This window comes from Acomys minous (genome assembly GCF_964271855.1).
Source record: "Acomys minous genome assembly, chromosome: 10".
Classification (NCBI taxonomy): Eukaryota; Metazoa; Chordata; class Mammalia; order Rodentia; family Muridae; genus Acomys; species Acomys minous.
Window position 1 is genome coordinate 89,443,397 of NC_140491.1, and position 18,612 is coordinate 89,462,008.

Here is an 18,612-nt window from a genome sequence, read left to right on the forward strand (position 1 = left end):
GGAGTGTAGCTGGGGGTCTAGGCACCTAGTGTGTTCCCTCAGTGACCAGCTCGCTATTATAAGCCCTTTCATTAGACCACAGCTCTCTGGAAAGGCTATCAGAGACACACATGCCTAGAGGCTCACTTCTCTGGCCTAGATGTTCCTTTCCTTCCTGCCCCCTTCTCTTCCTTTTCCTCTCTTCCCCTTCCATACACTTTTTGCTCTGTTATTCACTTCTTCTGATATCACATGTTTTGTTTTGTGACGCATGATCACCCCTGGAGGACTCTTAATGATCTCTAGTCTCTGTTCTCACTGAAGGCATCCTGAAGGAAAGTTCTTGCGCGGTGTAATAAATGGGATGGGAGATTTTTATAGCTCCATTTTTCAGATGAAGAAGCAAGGCTTTAAAACAAACAGTACTGAATATCCACTTCCGGGCCTGTCACACTAGGCGCATGCCCTGCTGTTGGCTCCCCACCCTCATACTAGTCCCTGGCCATTTTGTAAAATGTCCCCGACTGCGTAGACCACGGTGATAGACTGGCTGCACTTTAACATCTTTCCCATATCTTCACTTGGCAAAGCACAGGTCCGTTTACTTTTTAGATGAAGTAAAGCGGGATTCTGTAACTGCTGAGTAGCAGCTAAAGTGTAAAGCTGTGCTTAATAAGCCTTGCTGTCCAGGAGATGAGGAATTTAAGATCAAGAACAATGCAGATTCCTAGGTACTTGGTGGCTTAGGTGAAGAGAATTTGTAGTTTAGTAAGTACCACCTCTGCTTGCATTAGGGTAAAAGGCTTTGGTTGTTTATGTTTCAAGGACTAATCAATCTGAAACGAAATCTTTGGCTGTTATAAAAAGGAGAGCAAGGCATTTGGAGGTTAACTGAGAGCTTATTCTGGTGCCAATTTGACATTTTACTGGTGTTTCTAGTTCCTGAGTCCTCAGTCACAGTAACAGGCATTTATGGTGAGCACTGCTGTGTTCCAGGCAGTGCGGTGGTCGGCTTTGCGCACTGGACCACCTGAAACCATCGGGCAACCCTTTCGGGGTGGCCTCTTCTATCAGAAGATCAAAAACTTCAGTGGGAACCCTTACACTGAGGAAAAACGACGAGTGACGAGTAGGATTGAGCAAGGCTAATTAACCCAACATATTAGAAGATGAGTTATGGAGTGTTTTGATCAAGAAAGCCGTGCTGAACTAGATTGAACTAGAAGAAACTTCTGCTAGTCTAAATAATGGGGCTTATTTGGAAAAGCCTCATCAAAGCTGTTTTCAGTCTGACAGCTGTAATGGAACACTTGAGTGCCCCCCTCCCCTGACTAGGAAAGTGATTTCATATTGAGCTAAAGAATGCTTCAGAGCGCTCCAAGAGACCATGGCCGTGGAAGGAATCTGGCATGCTGGTTTTTCAGTTCTAGTTTTATGCAGAAATGGACAGCTTTTAATGTCAGCAAAGGGAAAAGGAGAGTTGTGCGGTTTCATCCATATGTCTTTCTGTTAGTTAAAGCTCGGTTAACTCTCCACTCTTCGTTAGCTTAGGATCCGGCATCCTCTCTTGTCTGTTCCAGTGTCAAACTGAGAGTCTTTGTGCTGTGGCTTTTCCTGCGCTGAGGTCCTGGGACCCTGCCTTCCTCCCCCACCCCCAAATTACTCCCCGTGCACCTCTGCCTTTGTTCCCAGACTTCCTCATCTGGAACACTTTTTGTCTCCTGCCTTGCACACACACTTGGCATAGCTCTGTGCTGCCTCTCTTTCAACCTTCAGTCCAAACCCCGTCCTCCTCCAGGGACATCCCTTTGATCAGCACAGTTGGAAAGTGCCTCACCTCTCTTTGAACTGAGGAAGATCACATATGGCTCTTATCGTATTCTGCTTTGCATCATAACTCTGTGTGCTGTGTCCCAGAGATGAGGTTTAACACCCTGGAAACTGAAGGGCTGAGTTTATTTCTCCTTGAGTTTTAAAATAATAGCGCCTTCTATTATGTGAAGGAATAAAATGAGCACTGAAAATTGATATTCGTGTGAATACCTTGAAATGGGTAATGTAGGTAGGATAGCAAGGTTTAAAATGTTCTGAGGCAGGGGATTGCTTTGCAGAATGATTTTTAAAAATCTAACTCCCGCTAGAGGGATGCTTCTAAACAGCTCTACAGCTAGATCGGCCTCTCCTGTGTGGCAGTAGATCTCAGCCTTCCTGATGCTTCTGCCCTTTACAGTCCCTTATGTTGTGGTAACTCCCTCCTCCCAGCCGTAAAACTATCCCATTGCTACTTCATAACTGTAATTTTGCTGCTATTATGAATCATAACATAAATATCTGATATGTAGGATATGCAGTTCCCAAAGGGTCATGACCCAAAGGTTGAAAACCACTGTCCTATGGCCCTGGCTTCTTTGATACCTGTTAGGTAAAGTAGGTAAGGGTTTAATGGTTGCACCTCATTTTTCTCCATTGTCCTCTCCTGTTTCATCGTGATCCCCCATTCTCATAAGTATCCCTTTAAAGGTTGTGTCATATACCAACTTCTGAAATTTATAATGTTTTATTTTTAATTAAAAAATGGATGTATGGATGGTTCTCCTTTGGGGGACTTTGGTACTGTTTGTTCCTTGGGAGTCTAGATGTACTTGTGTAAATTATTTTTTATTAGCTAAGTAGTTAGCTCTGAGGACTAGTATATTTCAGTTTACCACAGTCCTTTTGGCTAAGGAAACTTGTGCCCACCCACTTCTAGCTGGTTCACACTTGGCCTTTCCTGCAGTAAATGATGTCTGTCTACATGCACTATTGCAATATTTTCTTCTCATCTTTTCTGTGTTTACTAATATCAGAATTTCCCATTTGAGAGAGTGACATCCAGTGTTCCTTCCACTGCCTCACTGTCACTTAGCACGAAGCAGATTGGATTAGAACTAACCTGTAGCCGGGCCTGGTGGCACACCACTTTAATCCCAGCACTTTGGGAGGCAGAGGCAGGCGGATTGATGTGAGTTCAAGGCCAGCCTGGCTCACAAAGGGGGTCCAGGACAGCCAAGGCTACACAGAGAAACCCTGTCTCGAAAAACAAAACAAAACAAACAAAAAAAGAACTAACTTGTAGATTAGAACTCACTAATGGAAATTTTACGTAGTAAAATACTAAGTAGTAAAATTACTGTGTGGCTTAGTAGAGACTACTGTTTGTTTGCTTAGCCTTTGGAAGTGATACCTTACCCTAAATAATTCCAACTTTGAGGAATAGAACATTTGTGTAGAAAGCTTATGTAACAAAATGAGAGGTCTTCCTGAGTTTTCACTAGTGTGAATTATTGTGGAATCAGTAGAGAGATAACATTAAAATAGCATAGTGCTGGCGTCTAATTCACTAGGGCTCTTGAAGCAGTGTGTGTAGCTCCACTACTATACTCGTGAAATCAGGCTGAATTGGGGCAGGAGGAAACTCAGTAGGCAGTATGTATCTCAGCAGACATTAATTTCTTGGCAAACTCTTGCTCGGATGTCTTGCTAAAATATGATCAGGTCTCAGAATATTAAGATGCAAGATGAACTTGGGTGGAATTTTGTCTGATTGAGGATCAGTTTATCCAAATACTGTTTTTGGAGTAGAAAATGGTTGAAACGCGCATGTTCTAAGTCCAGGTCACACCAGATTGATCTCAATTAATTTCCCATGTAATCATCCACAGAGATAGAGAAGATACACCGCTTGGAAATAGTTTTCCAAATGAGTGGAGTGTGCAATTCTGACTAACCCTTTGTACCTGAAGGGCCTCAGTGAGCAACTGGAGTAGATGTGCGTGTTGAAGGTGAGGGTGGGGCCCAAGGAAGCAGTTCAGCTGCCTCTCCGAGTGTCCCAGACAAAGCCCTCAGCATCGTGAGCTCTAAGGCCCATGACACCTAATTAACTTAACACCCCCTTGTGTCCCCATCATCTCCTTCCTTTAGGGATGGCCTTGCTGTTCCAGTTTGGAGGCAGTGAGCTTGATCCCTAGGAATTAAGTAGAGTCTAGTCAAGTCTTCGTCCTCTCTCTTATCTGCAGAGCAGGTCCGTGACTAGGCCACCACACCTTTGCGGTGAGGTGGGGCAGGGAATGAGAAATGTTATTGTGAAGGCATCAGGCAGCGTAGACCCAAGAGGGACGTAGCATGGGCCATGAAACCGACTTGTTGATACAGTGCAGCAAGCCTGCTGGGCATGGCCTGTGCAGAGAGTGTTTACTGTCTCTTGTGGGGCGCTTTTAAACTTTTACCAACTCATCTTTAGCTGAGCATGGTATGGAATAACTGTAATCCAAGTGAGGAGAGGCCAAGGCGGGAGGCCTTAGAGGCGATTTATAAGATCTTGTCTCAAAAACAAAACAAAGTTTTGACACTTAAATTATGAGAAAAGTGACACGTCTGAGATTCAGAAGAAACTCAGGTCTTGGATCAAATACTGTTCTATGCAGTGAGAACGAGTGAAGATAGGACAGGTTTTTGCTCTACTTTGGTTTGTTGAGATGGGGGTCTAAATTCACCATCTTCCTGCCTCAGAATTGTAGGCAGCTGAGCTAACCATATAGGTGAGTGTGCACATGTTCTATAGAAAAAAGAGCAAGGGTCAGAGAATTGGAAACCCGAGCCTGAATCTCTCATGTAATATGTGAGTCTTTTATGCAATTCAATGTGTATAACAAATGTACGTAACACACGCCATTCAAAATGATGCCAAGAAGGTCACCAAATCGCTCGCTTTCCATTCTCTTATCTATATGATGCTTAATATAACTACTTACCAATAAACAGTCTTGAATGAGCTCAGCCATCTAAGGAATAAAGTGTCATTTAAAGATAAGTTAATCCTTGAGAAATAAAGTTTAGCCCTGGATGAAAAGGTGATTATGTTCCCAGACTAGAGTAAAGAAAATTTCCTTTACAGTGAGACATTTTCTAATCTCTACCCAAGGGATGTGTAATAATTAACAACAGTCTGCTGATCTCTCCTTTACCTCTGTTGAGAGACACAGTTTATATGCTATAATAGTTACCTGACCATTTTTGAATGAAGAGGAAATATTAGGAAAGTGTTTCACTATAAGGTGCTTCCCCATTAGAAAAATGCTAAATACACACTATGGTATTTTCTTTTAATTTTTAAAATTTTTAATTAAAACATAATTACATCATTCCCTGCCTCCCACTTTTCACTTCAGTCTTGCCCCTGTCTCTGATCACTCTCAAGTGCATGGCCCTTTAAAAATTATTGATACACATAGAAATAAAGAGTTAAACACAGGTGCCGAGTCCTTTTTGTGTTATTTTAGACTAATTGTCTGTCTGTCTGTCTGTCTGTCTGTCTGTCTGTCTGGTCTCTCTCTCGGTCTCTCTCTCTCGGTCTCTCTCTCTTGGTCTCTCTCTCTCGGTCTCTCTCTCTCTCTCTCTCTCTCTCTCTCTCTCTCTCTCTCTCTGTCTCTCTCTCGGTCTCTCTCGGTCTCTCTCTCTCGGTGTCTCTCTCTCTCTCTCGGTGTCTCTCTCTCTCTCTCTCTCTCTCTCTCTCTCTCTCTCTCTCTCTCTCTCTCTCTCTCTCTCCCAGGCTAGCCTTGAACTCACAGTGATCCAGTGATCTGCCTGCCTCTGCCTCCTGAATGTGGGATTAAAGGTGTGCACCCCCATGCCCAGCTCTAGTTGCCTGAAGCTTTTCATCTAGGGCCAGAGCCCTGTGAGATATTCTCCTTTTACACTGGCATGCCAGCTGGTGTTGTCATTGTTCAGGTCTTGTTAGGCAGCCATGTTTTTGAGATTTCATGGATATGGCTTCCTTGTCATATATAAAGAACACAGTCTCCTAGCAAACTTCTGGTCGTCTGGCTCTTATGCTCCTGACCCCCTCCCCTTCCGATATTCCCTGAGTCTTAGGTATAGGGACTGTGCTGAAGTTGTATAATTCGGTGCTGGTACCTCTCAATCAGTTGCTTTGTTCATTTTGACCAGTACAATATAGTGTCATCACTAGATCAGTACAAAATGTTATTTTCAACATACATAACAAAGTAATTGTTTAACACTTTTAAGTCTGTGACTAAGCAGGATTTGAGTGAGTTAGGAAGAATGGGGTGGTTCTGTGTTGGAGAAATACAAATTTCTTTTTGTTCTCCCCCTCCCCCCCCTCCCTCCCTCCATCCCTATGTAGCCAGGGTTGGCCTCTTAAGGTGGATGTCACCTGTCTCTGCTTCTGGAGTCTGGGGATTAATGGCATACAGCACCACTCTTGGCAGAAATATACATTTCTGTTAAGTAAACAATTGCTTAACCGCTCCAGTCAGTTGCTGCTGCTGTGATACTAGGAAATTCTCCTGTAGAAGAAGCAGAAATAAGAGTTTAAAAGGTATATTTGGGGGGGGGGTTGTTGAGTGGGAAAGAACACAGTAAGAACCTTTCTTTGAGAGATGACGTATTTAAACTTTCCATATACATAAAACACAACATATATTCAGTTGCTCAGAACAGTTCCTGTAGTCCTGGCTTTGAAACTTTTTTCTCTCCTTCAGTCCTTGACCTTGGCTTTCAGCATCTTGAAGCGCACACTCATGCGCGCGTGTGCGTGTGCGTGTGCGTGTGTGTGTGTGTGTGTGTGTGTGTGTGTGTGTGTTTTCAATTCAGCAGAGGCTGCTTTAGGAACCTGGTAATGATAACGTGGGTGCCTGTTTACATACTCATGTTCCCACATGCCAGCCACTCTTTCAGCAACTAACTCATTACTCAGTTTTGAAACAAATTAGTTTTACCCAGTCTTGACTCAAATATGGCTTTTGTTTGTTTTTTGTTTGTTTTGTTTTGTTGGTGTTTTGAGACAGGGTTCCTTTGTATAGCCTTGGCTGTCCTGGGCCTGGCAAATATGACTGTTTATGGAATATTCATATTCTAAAATGAAAGATTGCAAACGTTGAAGATATCCCAAAACACTTACTAGGCTGAAGGTCCCTGGACAGGAAATCTGAAAAGCAATGGGCACGGTCCTTTGAGTGACAGCTGCAGAGCCTGCTGGGAAAGCAGACTACACTCTGGAGTTGGGAGGACACATGGATTCAGGTCCACTGTATCACTCACTAGCTGGGCTATGAAAAAGACACTGGTTTTCCCTTGTGCTGAGAGGTCTCATCCGTGATGGTTATTAGCAAAGCCACATTCACACTGGCCCTGTGTTTGGTCATTAGTAATGACATGAGCGTGTTTCATATGGCTGGTCCTCCTTCATACCGCTTCTGCTGTTTACTTAACTTTGTGTTTCCCACAGGAACGATTCCAGGTGAAGAACCCTCCCCATACGTACATTCAGAAGCTCAAAGGCTACCTGGATCCAGCTGTAACTAGGAAGGTAAGGTGGATATGTTTCCATTTTTGGCTGCTGTTTCCTCTTTAGTGAGTAGAGTCCTGCATTGCATCAGGAACCAACTCTTTCCTTTGCATTAGTGTTTGCCAGATCTCCAGGCAAACAAGCTTTGGAGGCCATCAGCATGAGGAGACAAAGGGGGAAAAGGTCTTCAGTACTTAAAAAAAACTTCCCTACACAAGAGCCATGCTCCTCTAATGCCTAGGTCCCCATTGCTCAGAGCAGTGAGTCCAGCCCTGCGGTGTGGTCCTTAGGTCCCCAGCAAAACAGGCCTCGCAAATGCAATGCTTGTCTTTTCATGACTTGGTGCGCTTCTAGAACCCTGAAAAAAATCACCTGGGCTGTCCTCCCAGCTGCATACTGACATCCTGTGTGGATATACTGATGCTTCCCCAGCCCCAGCCCCAGCCCCGGCCCCGGCCCCAGCCCCAGCCCCTGACCCTGACCCCAAGAAGGTAAGGAGGGAATAGCTGATTTCATTCTTAACTGTCTCTCCTTTTACAAACAAGCCCTGCTTTGTGCAGCTGCACAATTGGCTTAAGCTGATGCCTTGCGGTTAAGCATGTCGCCTGGCACAGCCCTGGAGGCTGGGTCAGTCCAGGGATGGCTCAGGGCAGAACTGTCCTTGAGGCTTATGGGTAAAGACACTTTGTACCAGATAGCACTTGTCTTCCCCTTGGCCCAGTACAGCTCCTGCTTTCAAGGGTTCTCAAGCTGCATGAATGCCCTCTGCTGTGTTAGTGGCGGCTCCCAGGAGAAGAAGAGCACACGCCTCTTGCTTAGCTGTTTCCAGGGATCTTGGCTCACTCTTCGCTTTCCTTTCTTTGTTGCGTCTCTCTCTCTCTATCTGCACTCTGCCCTCCTTCTTCTGACTTCTCCTCTTTTCATTTTTCCACTCTAGCTCTTTATTGCCTGTATGCCCACTTCCAAAAAATTTTCCTGCAACGACAACAGCAGCAGCAGCAACAACAACAACAACAACAACAATAATAATAATAATAAAGGGCAGGTCTTGTTGCTCCTATTCCCCCCACCCCCACCCCCTGAAGTTTCTTGAGGCTTTGTCATATGGTTCATTGCAGACAAGAGGGTTTTAAACAATAGAAATGATGATTGGACGTTGTGGTCCTGGGGCTAGAGAGATGGCTCAGTGGTTTAGAGTGCTTGCTGCTCTTTTAGAGGACCTGGGCTCAGTCCCCAGCACACATGTGGTGACTCTATTCCTCTTTAACTCCAGTTCTAGGGCGGTCAGCACCTTCTTCCTACCTCCGAGGAAAGCAAGAATGCATGTTGTGTACATACCTTCAAGCAGGCAAAACATTCATACACATAAAATAATTTTTTAAAAGAAAAGGAAATGGAGACCCACTTTTTTTTTTGAGACAGGGTTTCTCTGTGTAACCTTGACGGTCCTGCACTCACTTTGTAGACCAGGCTGGCCTCGAACTCAGTGATCTACCTGCCTCTGACTCCAGGAGTGCTGGGATTAAAGGTATGCGCCACCACACCCGGCAGAGATCCACATTTTGGCTCCATGCCATACAATCCTTGAATGTCCCATGGTTTCTCTCACCTTATGTGGATGCCCCTGGTAATATTTCTTTTCCTCAGAAAGTTGATGATCATATTTCAAAAGGCCTGCATGCACCCTCCTTCCTTTCAGAATGCAATAACTGCTTAACTCCTGTGGGTGTCTCAGATTTATTTCTTGCCCTGGGCATAGAACAGCCTTAATTTTATAGGTTAGGGAGTGCTGTGACAATGGACACCTGTGAAACACACGAAATACAAACCCCATTTTCAAAATGGCGTTTTGTCTATACTATTGTGTCTGCAAGGGGTCTCAGGCTATACAAAGCAATTCTACTGGTTCTTTAGAAATCCCCAGACTTGAGATGATGGCAGAGTGCTCCCCCGGCACTAGGCACACTTGTACTGAACTGAGGAGGGCTGCAGTGGTGGCATTTATACAGAGACTGAATGAACTCAGCCCTCATGTAGCGTGCAATTCATTCTAGAAACAGTCCCACATTCTAGAAAGAAAGCTTGAGGTACTCATACTTTCAGGAATGGCTGCCTCAGCTCTCAGCCCCAGCCCCTCAGGAGACAAAGAAAACCAAGCAGGGTTCATCTTGTTCAGCACTCGTTCCTTTCCAGATGACTTAATAAAGAGGAACGGGCCCAGTGGTGGTCGCACGGACCACCAATTTCTCTGTCCTGACCCGTGTGTCTACCCGAGTGGCCTTGTTTAGTCTGTGCCTTGTCGTTCAAGGTTTGCCATTCAGCTCCGGAGAGATGGCCTGGATGTAGGATTAGCACCCCCACCCCGTGCTGTAATAAGATTCTGTCAGGAGCCGGCAGTAGGAAAGGATCTGTTCTGCACACCGTAATTGTAATGCTTAAGCCCCAGAAAAAAGGAGATTTGTTTGGAATAAGGCATGGCTTTCGGGTAAAATGAGCTTAAAATTCTCAGCTGCGGTGCCGTGTTAGAGGAGTGTTCAAACAAGGCCTTTAAATTTTAGCCAGACTGTCTAGGCTGAGCCGGCTTCCTTCAACTGCGGTCAGGGTCTTTCGAATAGTTCATTCATTAATCTTTTGTTCAAATTGAATACAAAATACTTAATTTGCCCTTAAAAAACACCCAAGCACATTTTGTTTAGAATAGCTTTAAATGAAACCCCCTAGGGTAGGGAAGGAAGAGCCTAAATTAGATATCTCTGAGGCGAGGATTTCGCAAAGCAGTCTCCTCGTTTTATACCAGCGTTATTAGCCTGTGCCTCAGGGAAGGCTGTGTTCATGACCGGCATGGAAAGAGGTTACAGACCGTGAAGTCTGGTCCTTTGCTGACTCTACATTTGTGAGCAGAAACCTATTGTGTGGCTCACCCAGGCTCAGCTGCGCCCTGCCCCCCTGCCCGGTGGTAGCTGGCTGGCCTGCATCTGGCAGGAAAGAGAGAAGATGGGGGCAGCCCGTGGTGGATCCTTTCTGGTTCTTGCTTTCCACTGGGTCCTCCAGGTTCAAGGTTTCTCTTTGAGGAGCTTTAAAATCTTGTGGACGAATCTTGGAGGTGCAAAGTGGTAACACTCACTGTTAATGTGTTAGCAAAGTGGATGCTGGGGCTTTTCTGTATTCCAGAGTCCAACCAAAAAATTGAGCTGCTCCACAGAGAGTGCAGCAGAGGGCAGAAGTCAGGTTAATTTATCTTGGGGTCAGACAGTTGCAGAGTTACAACGCCTAGCATAGCCTTAGATTTAAAAGTGCCCCCAAGTGTATGTGCGGGTGTGCACATGAGAGCGTGTGTGCGCACACACACACACATACACACACCTTCACTATCACAGCAGGCCTTGGTGAAGAAAGGACAGAGTAGCTCTAGAAAGACAGATAGGGTCTGGATAGACAAGACCTACATTCCGAGTGTGTGCCTGTGGGCGTGAACCTTCATGACTGACCTTCCAAGTGAGGACTAGTTGGAAGAGCTAACTCTGGTTGTTTGTTTTTTTGAGCATGTTAGGTCAACTCAAGACTGCTCAAAACTGCTCTCTTGAGCAGCGTCTCATTACAAAGTTGGCCGTCAGAGCTCATTTGTCTTCTCTATAAAAGTTCTCTGTGCCTAAATCATTTATGAAAACAACCTAGTTCACGCTGAAGATTTGATTCCTTGCTGGGTCAGGAATTGTTGCCTGAGAGAGGCAATGTGCCAGTGTGACAACCCTGGCCCCCAAATCTCTGCTGAGCTTCGGGTACACTAGCATGAGTGGCTCCTTGGGCAAGAATACTCTTGAGAACGTATGTTTGGTTTCCTGTACACTCACATCATCTATGCACGTCTTTTTATTGGTTTACCATGGACTCTTTCACTTCAGTACATCATTGCCATGGGTCTGAGTGTGTCTCAAGTCTGTAGTCACCCCGGTAAATCATTGAAACTGGAGGTGGTCTGAGGTTCATCAATAATGATGATTATTATGTATATGGGATAGGGAGAATAGTCTGCTTTAGTACACTACATGAAGTAAGTAATTCCCTTTGTCCTTTCTTTTAAGTTGCTTTTTACGACCAGCATTTGTGTGCTTTTGAATAAAACAAAGGAAATATGAGAAATACACTTTAGAAGAAAAGATATTTTCATATCTCATTAAACTTATTATAAGGAACATGTAGTAGCATTAGGCACTAAGGTCATATTTTGTTGAATTACAGAAATTCAGAAGGCGTGTTCAAGAATCTACGCAAGTGCTAAGAGAACTGGAAATTTCCCTAAGAACCAACCACATTGGGTAAGTATGCCCCTGTGCCATGTTAGTCAGCACCAACATTATGTTAGGAAGTGGCTGAGTTGTACCTAAGAATTGAGCTTCTGCATTTACCGAGAAACCAAGGTTCCTATGAGGAGAGTCTTTGCTGGTCCCTGATCACGGACTGGAAGGACCAGCAGAGGCAGAATGGGCAGCCCTTGACTTGGGTATTTGTAGGAATTCCATATTGCTTGGATCAAGTAAACATGGACGGTTCATGACAAGCGTTCATCTTTGTGTGTGTGTGACAGTGCTCTGGGAACCAAGGAACATAAGGATGGGTGTAAACTGAGACCCTTGAACTCTCCCAGCCTTCAGCTGCTTTGCCTTTCCTTAATTTCTTCCCATTCACAAAGGAATGGAACTGGAGCGACATTGTCTAACCTTCCACTTCTTCTGTAGAGTCTCTTGAGAAAGAAAATTAATTTTTGGGCTATGTTGAAATAAGACTTCAGTTAGGAAAAATCCCATTTACTTACTGTTAAGAGTTATAAGATTGGAAAAAAAATTGAATCATGATTCATCCAAACCCCTGAAACTACTTGAAATATCCTTGAAAAGAGCCGAGTGCCATCATAATGCACTGGCAAGCAATAGGAGTGGGTAGAAGCCAAGATGCATCAGATGTCTGGGCAGCTGCTGCGGTGGCGAGGGTGAGCTGGAGAACTTTGTAGCTGGCTTTATCCCGTGTTAGTACCACTGCCTATAATGATGGAAAATTACTTTCCAGTTTGAATGCAAGGTCACAGACATGCTAAAAGATATTCACCTCATGTGTAGGTGCTTGAGAGAACAGGCATGAAGAATGAAGCCAATTGGCTAGGGTTTGTATGTAGAAAAAAAAGGCACCGAGGAACTGCTTAGTGAGGAAGGCCTTTTCTCCTAGACGGTGAGGCTTTCGATGGGTCGGACCTGGTCAAAAGAGGAAACAGAGTGGCCGGCAGTTTTCTAAGATGTACACAAATTGTGTGTGTGTGTGTGTGTGTGAGCTGCCTCAGGGATCAGTTCATTCTTACATGGTGCTGCTTTGAACATCATCAAAGTCAGAGTCATCTTGCCATTTGTTAGGCACGTTGATTGCACTAGTCCACAGAAAAATGCTTGTGTTACTGCTCTGTCCCTCAAGCCACTGCTCTGCATATGGGGAGACTGAAGGGAACCCCACTCCACACTAGGAAGAAGCACTGAAGACTGGAACCAGGCTTCGTCTACATCTAAAGCCTGGTGTTCACACTAACAGTTCCCAAACTCTGACTTTCTGGACTCCTGTATTCTAGCTAATTACTTTGGACTTAAGCAAACTATTGTTGCTTTTATGAATTAAGTCTACTAACATTTACCCTGTTAGAAACTCAAATTGGCAAATTTAAAGTTTTTAAATATGTTATATTTAGTAGCAAACTTGTTTGTTTGTTTTTTGTTTTTTCCAAGACAGTGTTTCTCTGTGTATCCTTGGCTGTCCCAGACTCACTTTGTAGACCAGGCTGACCTCAAACTCACACAGACCTGCCTGCCTCTGCCTCCCTCAGTGCTGGCATTATAGGTGTGCATCACTGCTCCCAGCACAAACATTTATTATATAAATGTAAATACTGCTATCAATATTAGCACATATAACATTTCATGAAATGTAACTATTTAACAAAATAACAAAAATTCCCTGTAGAGAATCACTTTACTTATTTCCTCATTAAAATTCTTGAGCATCATCTTTCGTATCTTTGCAATAGAAGGCAGCTGGGTGTTCCTGACACTGCATTCAGCTTGTTTTGATATTTATTTTTGCTTGGTGTAGATGAAGAACATTTGGAAAATATGAGATCTTAAGTGGCTTTTTCAGAGAGTTGTAAAGAATCTTCTGATAGCACACTAAAATTCTTTGAATGAAGATGCCTAAAGCTGCTAGTAATGGCCTGTGGTCTGTTAAAATCCATTGTCTTGTCTTCCTCCCCAAGTGTATGTTTTCAATCATGCATCCTATAACATGATTTCTGAACCGATCATGTGGAAAGAAGGTTCACTGAGTCACTCTGCTATTCCCAATGTTGAAACATGTCATTAGACAATTTTATTTTATTTTATTTTTGTGACTAGGCTTCTCTGCCTAGCCCTGGCTATCCTGGAACTTGCTCTGTAGACTAGGCTGACTTTGCACTCTCAGTGATCTGCTTGCCTCTGCCTCTTAGTGCTGGAATTAAAGGTGTGCGTTACCACTGCACAGGTATAATATTTTTTAAAAATCTTTTTTGTTAATAATCACCGTTGCCATCAGAATACACTTTTATTTATCATAAAGCTATCAAACTAGTGTAAGCATAGGTCTTCCTAAATCCTTAATTTTGTTTAAGTGGAAAGTTTATCATTAGTGACAAATATTGTCTGTTTTCCCCAAAGCAACAGGCTGACTTCATTCATTTTTCAGGAAATGTCTTTCAGGTCCCCAAATGTTATCACTACAATTTGTGGTCATTTTTACAAACTAATTTGCAGTCCATGGACAAATGGCTCTTTCCTGTGCCTCACAAGACTGTCCAGGTGCATGGGTAGACAGCAGATGATTTTCACGTGGCTTCTAATTTTGTCACAAAGAAACAAAGATGTGTATTCATCATCCAGCTTTATTAAATTACTTTACAGAGGATGTTCTTCAGCTGGAACGCTCTTGCCTCGTTATCGTATGGAGTGAGGGATGTGCTAAACAGATCTGTGTGTTCTCATCAGTGTTACCCAGTCTCTGTCAAATCGAAGTGTGTCCAGGTCACAGGGCTGCGTGTTTTGTTTGTTTGTTTTTGAAAGTACTAGTAGTTTAAACCCAAGGCTTCGCATGTACCAAGTCTTAATACTTCCAAGAAAATAGGTCAGCCCTGGGAGGTATGCAGAGATCTTCCAGGACTCTGAGCGGTGCTGGCTACACGTTGAGAAGTGTGCACAGTGCGGTGGTAGCTTTGCTTGACTCTGGGTGATGCTGACCTCTCTCTTATCCCGCTGGTTTTTCAGCAACTTTATTCCAGCCAACCATCCGGCTATCAGACTTTCCTCTACAGGAGCCTGGCAAAGGGAGTAACACTTGTCTCCTCTTTTGTGCATCTTGCCATTTGCTTGACCTTGGATGTTATACACCAGGAGGGCCTCTGAAGAGTTAATTTTCCGTATGAAGAAATTTGGCTCTAAGATTTTGGGAGGCAGCGAGAACAACAGTTTGAGAGCACACTGTGAGCAGCCTATACTTCAGTATGACTTGTTTGTGTTTGCACGTAAAGACCTTCTTTGGCTACGGTTTTTTCCAGAACACTTTCTCATTATCCCTGTCTCTCCAAGTTTCTAAGCATCTGATTTGGAATTCGCCGAAATTCAAACTTATAACATATGGTAATCACATTTGAATTTGCAAGGCACTCAGGAAGTAATACATGCTGTCAGAGTCAGAAATAATTCTGTTTTCCAAAACCTATAATCACTCAGTTTGAAACTGTTTGCCTATTGGCAACGTATAAAACAGATTAGAGCATGCACGAAGAGGAGAATGGAGCTCTACAGATGTGACAGACTTACTATATGACCAAATACATAAATTACAGCATGAAGTTTCGCGCCCCTCCCCCCACAATCATTTCTATTCTTTTCTGTGCATGGGGGGCAGCGCATATGTGAAGATCAGAAGACAGCCCCTAGGAAGCAGTCGGTTCTTCTACAGTGGGTCCCAGGGACTGAACTCAGGTTGTCTGGCTTGGGGGCAGAGCCTTCACTTGTTGAAACAAGTCTCTGGCCTCTTTATTCCTTTTGGTCCCTGAGATTTAAGACACCCCTTTAACATCTGCCCTTTTATATCTTTATCCATTTTCTTTCCTTCCTCATGGATAGTCACTCCAGACCTTTCTCACCCATGCTAAATCTCCCAGTCAGAAGGGGTAGCAACCAAGAGGATGGGGAAAGAGAGAGGGCTGGCTTTTCTTATAATTCATACCCTTACTATGGAGTGACTTAGCAGAGTGAGCATCACTGATACACGAGGCGAGGTAGCCGGTGGTGAAATGCCTTATGTCTCAGTCTTCCCTAAATCACTTAGGCATATTGGAGTGACATCAGATATCCAAGAAAGATCCGGTAACTTTAAGGACCAGAGTCCATTTTGTGACGTTAAACCAGGGGCACATTATTCTACTTTAGTGCATAAGCAGCAGGTTCCTCTCTTGCTTTGAAAATTATCTCTCTGGGGCTTCTGCATATAGTTAGCAAGTGGGGCATCAATTAGGATGTTGAAGTAAAGAAGCAAATTAAACCTAAGTCAAAAGACTCATAGACCTGCTGTCCTTGGCTATTTCCTGTGTTGTTTAGGTCAAGTTCCTTGTGTTTGGGTCAAGTTTCCTCCCGTGCAGGTTGTGGCTGACGCCCCTAGATGGGATGGAGGTGTCAGTGGGTGCACAGTAGCAGGTGCTCATGGCATCCTGGGGCATCTGTGCGCTTTGTGGAAGTGTGTGCAGTAGGAGCCTCCGATGGCTGTTTTTTATGTACCCTCATGTTAGTGAGCAACTGAATAGAATATGTGAAACTGAACCTGTCCTGAAAAAAAACCTGGATTTTAGTGGTTCTTTTTCATGTTAAAAAAGACACTCCTCTCTGTAGGACAGTTTGCATTGTGCAGTCAGAGCACTGGGCCAGGGGCAGTGGAGAAGCAAAGAGGAAGGAGCTTATGGTCCTGATTACACAGCAGCATCACCCGGTGATCACAGGAGTGCTAGCATTCCCAGGTCCCCAGCCGTTTATACGATATCTTTCTCCCTCTGTCTCTAAGCTTCTGACTATCATCATTTATAAATGTTTCTCTCTCTCAAAAATGGAGACTTTGTTGCACAGCGAGGAATTAAATAAACTATCTGGAAGTGGATGTGGTTAGCTGGCGTGTGGGGCTGTTCTAAAGAGGCTGCACCAGAAGACAGTCCCGTGAGCTGCACGTAGATCCACTGAGAAAGCTGCTCTGTGAGACCCAACAGATGGGTTTGCTTTGCCAATGTTGACACCCTAGGCTCTTGTTGAGTGTTGTGTTTACGCACAGCTATGGTTAAGTGCACATCTTTTGTGGTAGCTGACTGAAGTGCTTAGGAGAATGTAAGTCAGGGGGTCCAGTTTCTTACCTTGTTGACTCCTGATGCTTCCTGTATACCCCAATCTGCACCATCAAGATGAAAGGGCCAAAAGAGAGGAGACAGGAGATGTAGACCAGAAAAACCAACCAACCAACCAACCAACGATAAAACAAGGCGTCTGAAGTCTGCTAGATTCTTCTTATCGCAAACGTCTCAAAGTACTGTCCTTCCCTAAACAACATGGGAGCACTGTTCTGCTGTTGTTTTCCTAGTTAGTAAGTACGGCTTCCACAGTAGCCGTGGGCCATCCACGGCCAGTGGGACATGGTGCTCGCACTTTGGTTTGCAGTGTGTGCCCGTGGCTTTTGTGTTATTGCCATGATAGCAGCCCATACCTTGTTCCCATCAGTTGTTGGAGTTTCACACTGGGTGATGGTTTCTTCTGATATCAACACAGTGGTCCCTGACATATGCCCAGTCTCTGATGAGAGATGCGTGGGAGGAACCGTGTCAAATCAGGTGACAGAGTTTTAGCCTCAGGCCTTAAACATGCCAGTTCGTTTGTCTTTTGGAGTCATTCTGGACAGCAAATACATGTGTGGGTATTCTTGGTGAACTGTTACACAGCACTCAAATGCAAGCTAAAAGGGTTTAAGAAAGAATCTTTTAAAGTATTTGTCACGTGTTAGCCCTGACGCTGGTCTGCGGTACCTGCAGTCTTTTAAAGATTTTCATACTCATGGAAAAAATTAAGCAAGTCATTATCCCGATTGAATTTCCAGAAGCCCATAAGCATTGGCCTCTCATTGGTGGTTTAGTGGTTTCTTCAGCTGGGTATGCCAAGAAGGATTGAGCATGGATTTGGAGTCATGCCTGGATCACAGTGGCTACGGTACCATGTCCCCAGTACGCCTCTTTTTTTTTTTTTTTTTTTGGTCTAGTCTTGGCTCTTTCAACAACAAGGCTAGGGAATATTTACGGTTGAAAGTACATTTAGACAAATTCCCTTTCTTAGAAACCTTTTTGAAATACTGTGTCTTAAGCCTTAAACCGTCAAATGCAAAAATGGGATTGACATTGTAGTGTTTTTTGCTCCCGATTCTCACACAGTGACTTATGGCTTTTTTCCCCCCTTTTCCTTTTTCTTTCCTTCCTTCCTTTCTTCCTTCCTTGAGACAAGGTTTCTCTGTGTAGCCTTGGCTGTCCTGGAACTCATTCTGTGACCATGCTGGCCGCGAACTCAGATCCACTGGCTTCTGCCTCCCAAGTGCTGAAACTAAGGGTGTGCGCTACCACTTCCTGGCACAACCTCTGGTTTCCCTACCTGACCCAGAAATGCCTGCTTCCTGTGAAATGGTTCAGTCCTTCTTCTGCACATCCTTTCAGACTAAGGATGTTTCGAGGAAAAAACAAAACAAAACTATCTACCGTATCCTCTCCATGGGCCTGTGGTCAGTGTCACCAATACTTTTTTTTTTTCTTTTTCTTTCCCCAGATGGGTCAGAGAGTTTTTGAACGAAGAAAACAAAGGCCTCGATGTTCTTGTGGAGTATCTGTCCTTTGCCCAGTATGCAGTCACGTAAGTAAACTTAGCTTGCTTGCACATCAGTTTCACACTGTGAAGATGCAGCCCAGTGGTAAAATCACACACCTCACTGAAGGCAGAAACCCACAAGCAGATGCAGGGGAAGTTTGCTCTGATTTTGTAGCTGAAGACAAAACACACAATTGGTACAATTGGAAATAAATGCCTTTAAGGCAGAAATACAACAGGTGAGTAAAAACTGCCATGAAGGCCTATGTCCTATGCTGAGAATCAAACCCAGGACCTGGCTTTGTTACTGAGCTGTAGCCATGATGCAAAAGA

General features: G+C 44.1%; 1 protein-coding gene across 5 annotated transcripts in view; it reads left to right on the plus strand.

The window, feature by feature from the left end:
* FMNL2 (formin like 2) overlaps window positions 1-18,612 on the plus strand; it is a 276,955-nt gene that overhangs the window by 172,980 nt on the left and 85,363 nt on the right. For all 5 annotated transcript variants that reach the window (XM_084797392.1, XM_084797391.1, XM_084797393.1 and 2 more), the window contains exons 3-5: window positions 7,268-7,348; window positions 11,567-11,643; window positions 18,241-18,324. In XM_084797392.1, the coding sequence (XP_084653518.1) occupies window positions 7,268-7,348; window positions 11,567-11,643; window positions 18,241-18,324 (242 nt within the window). The remainder of the gene's footprint in view (window positions 1-7,267; window positions 7,349-11,566; window positions 11,644-18,240; window positions 18,325-18,612) is intronic.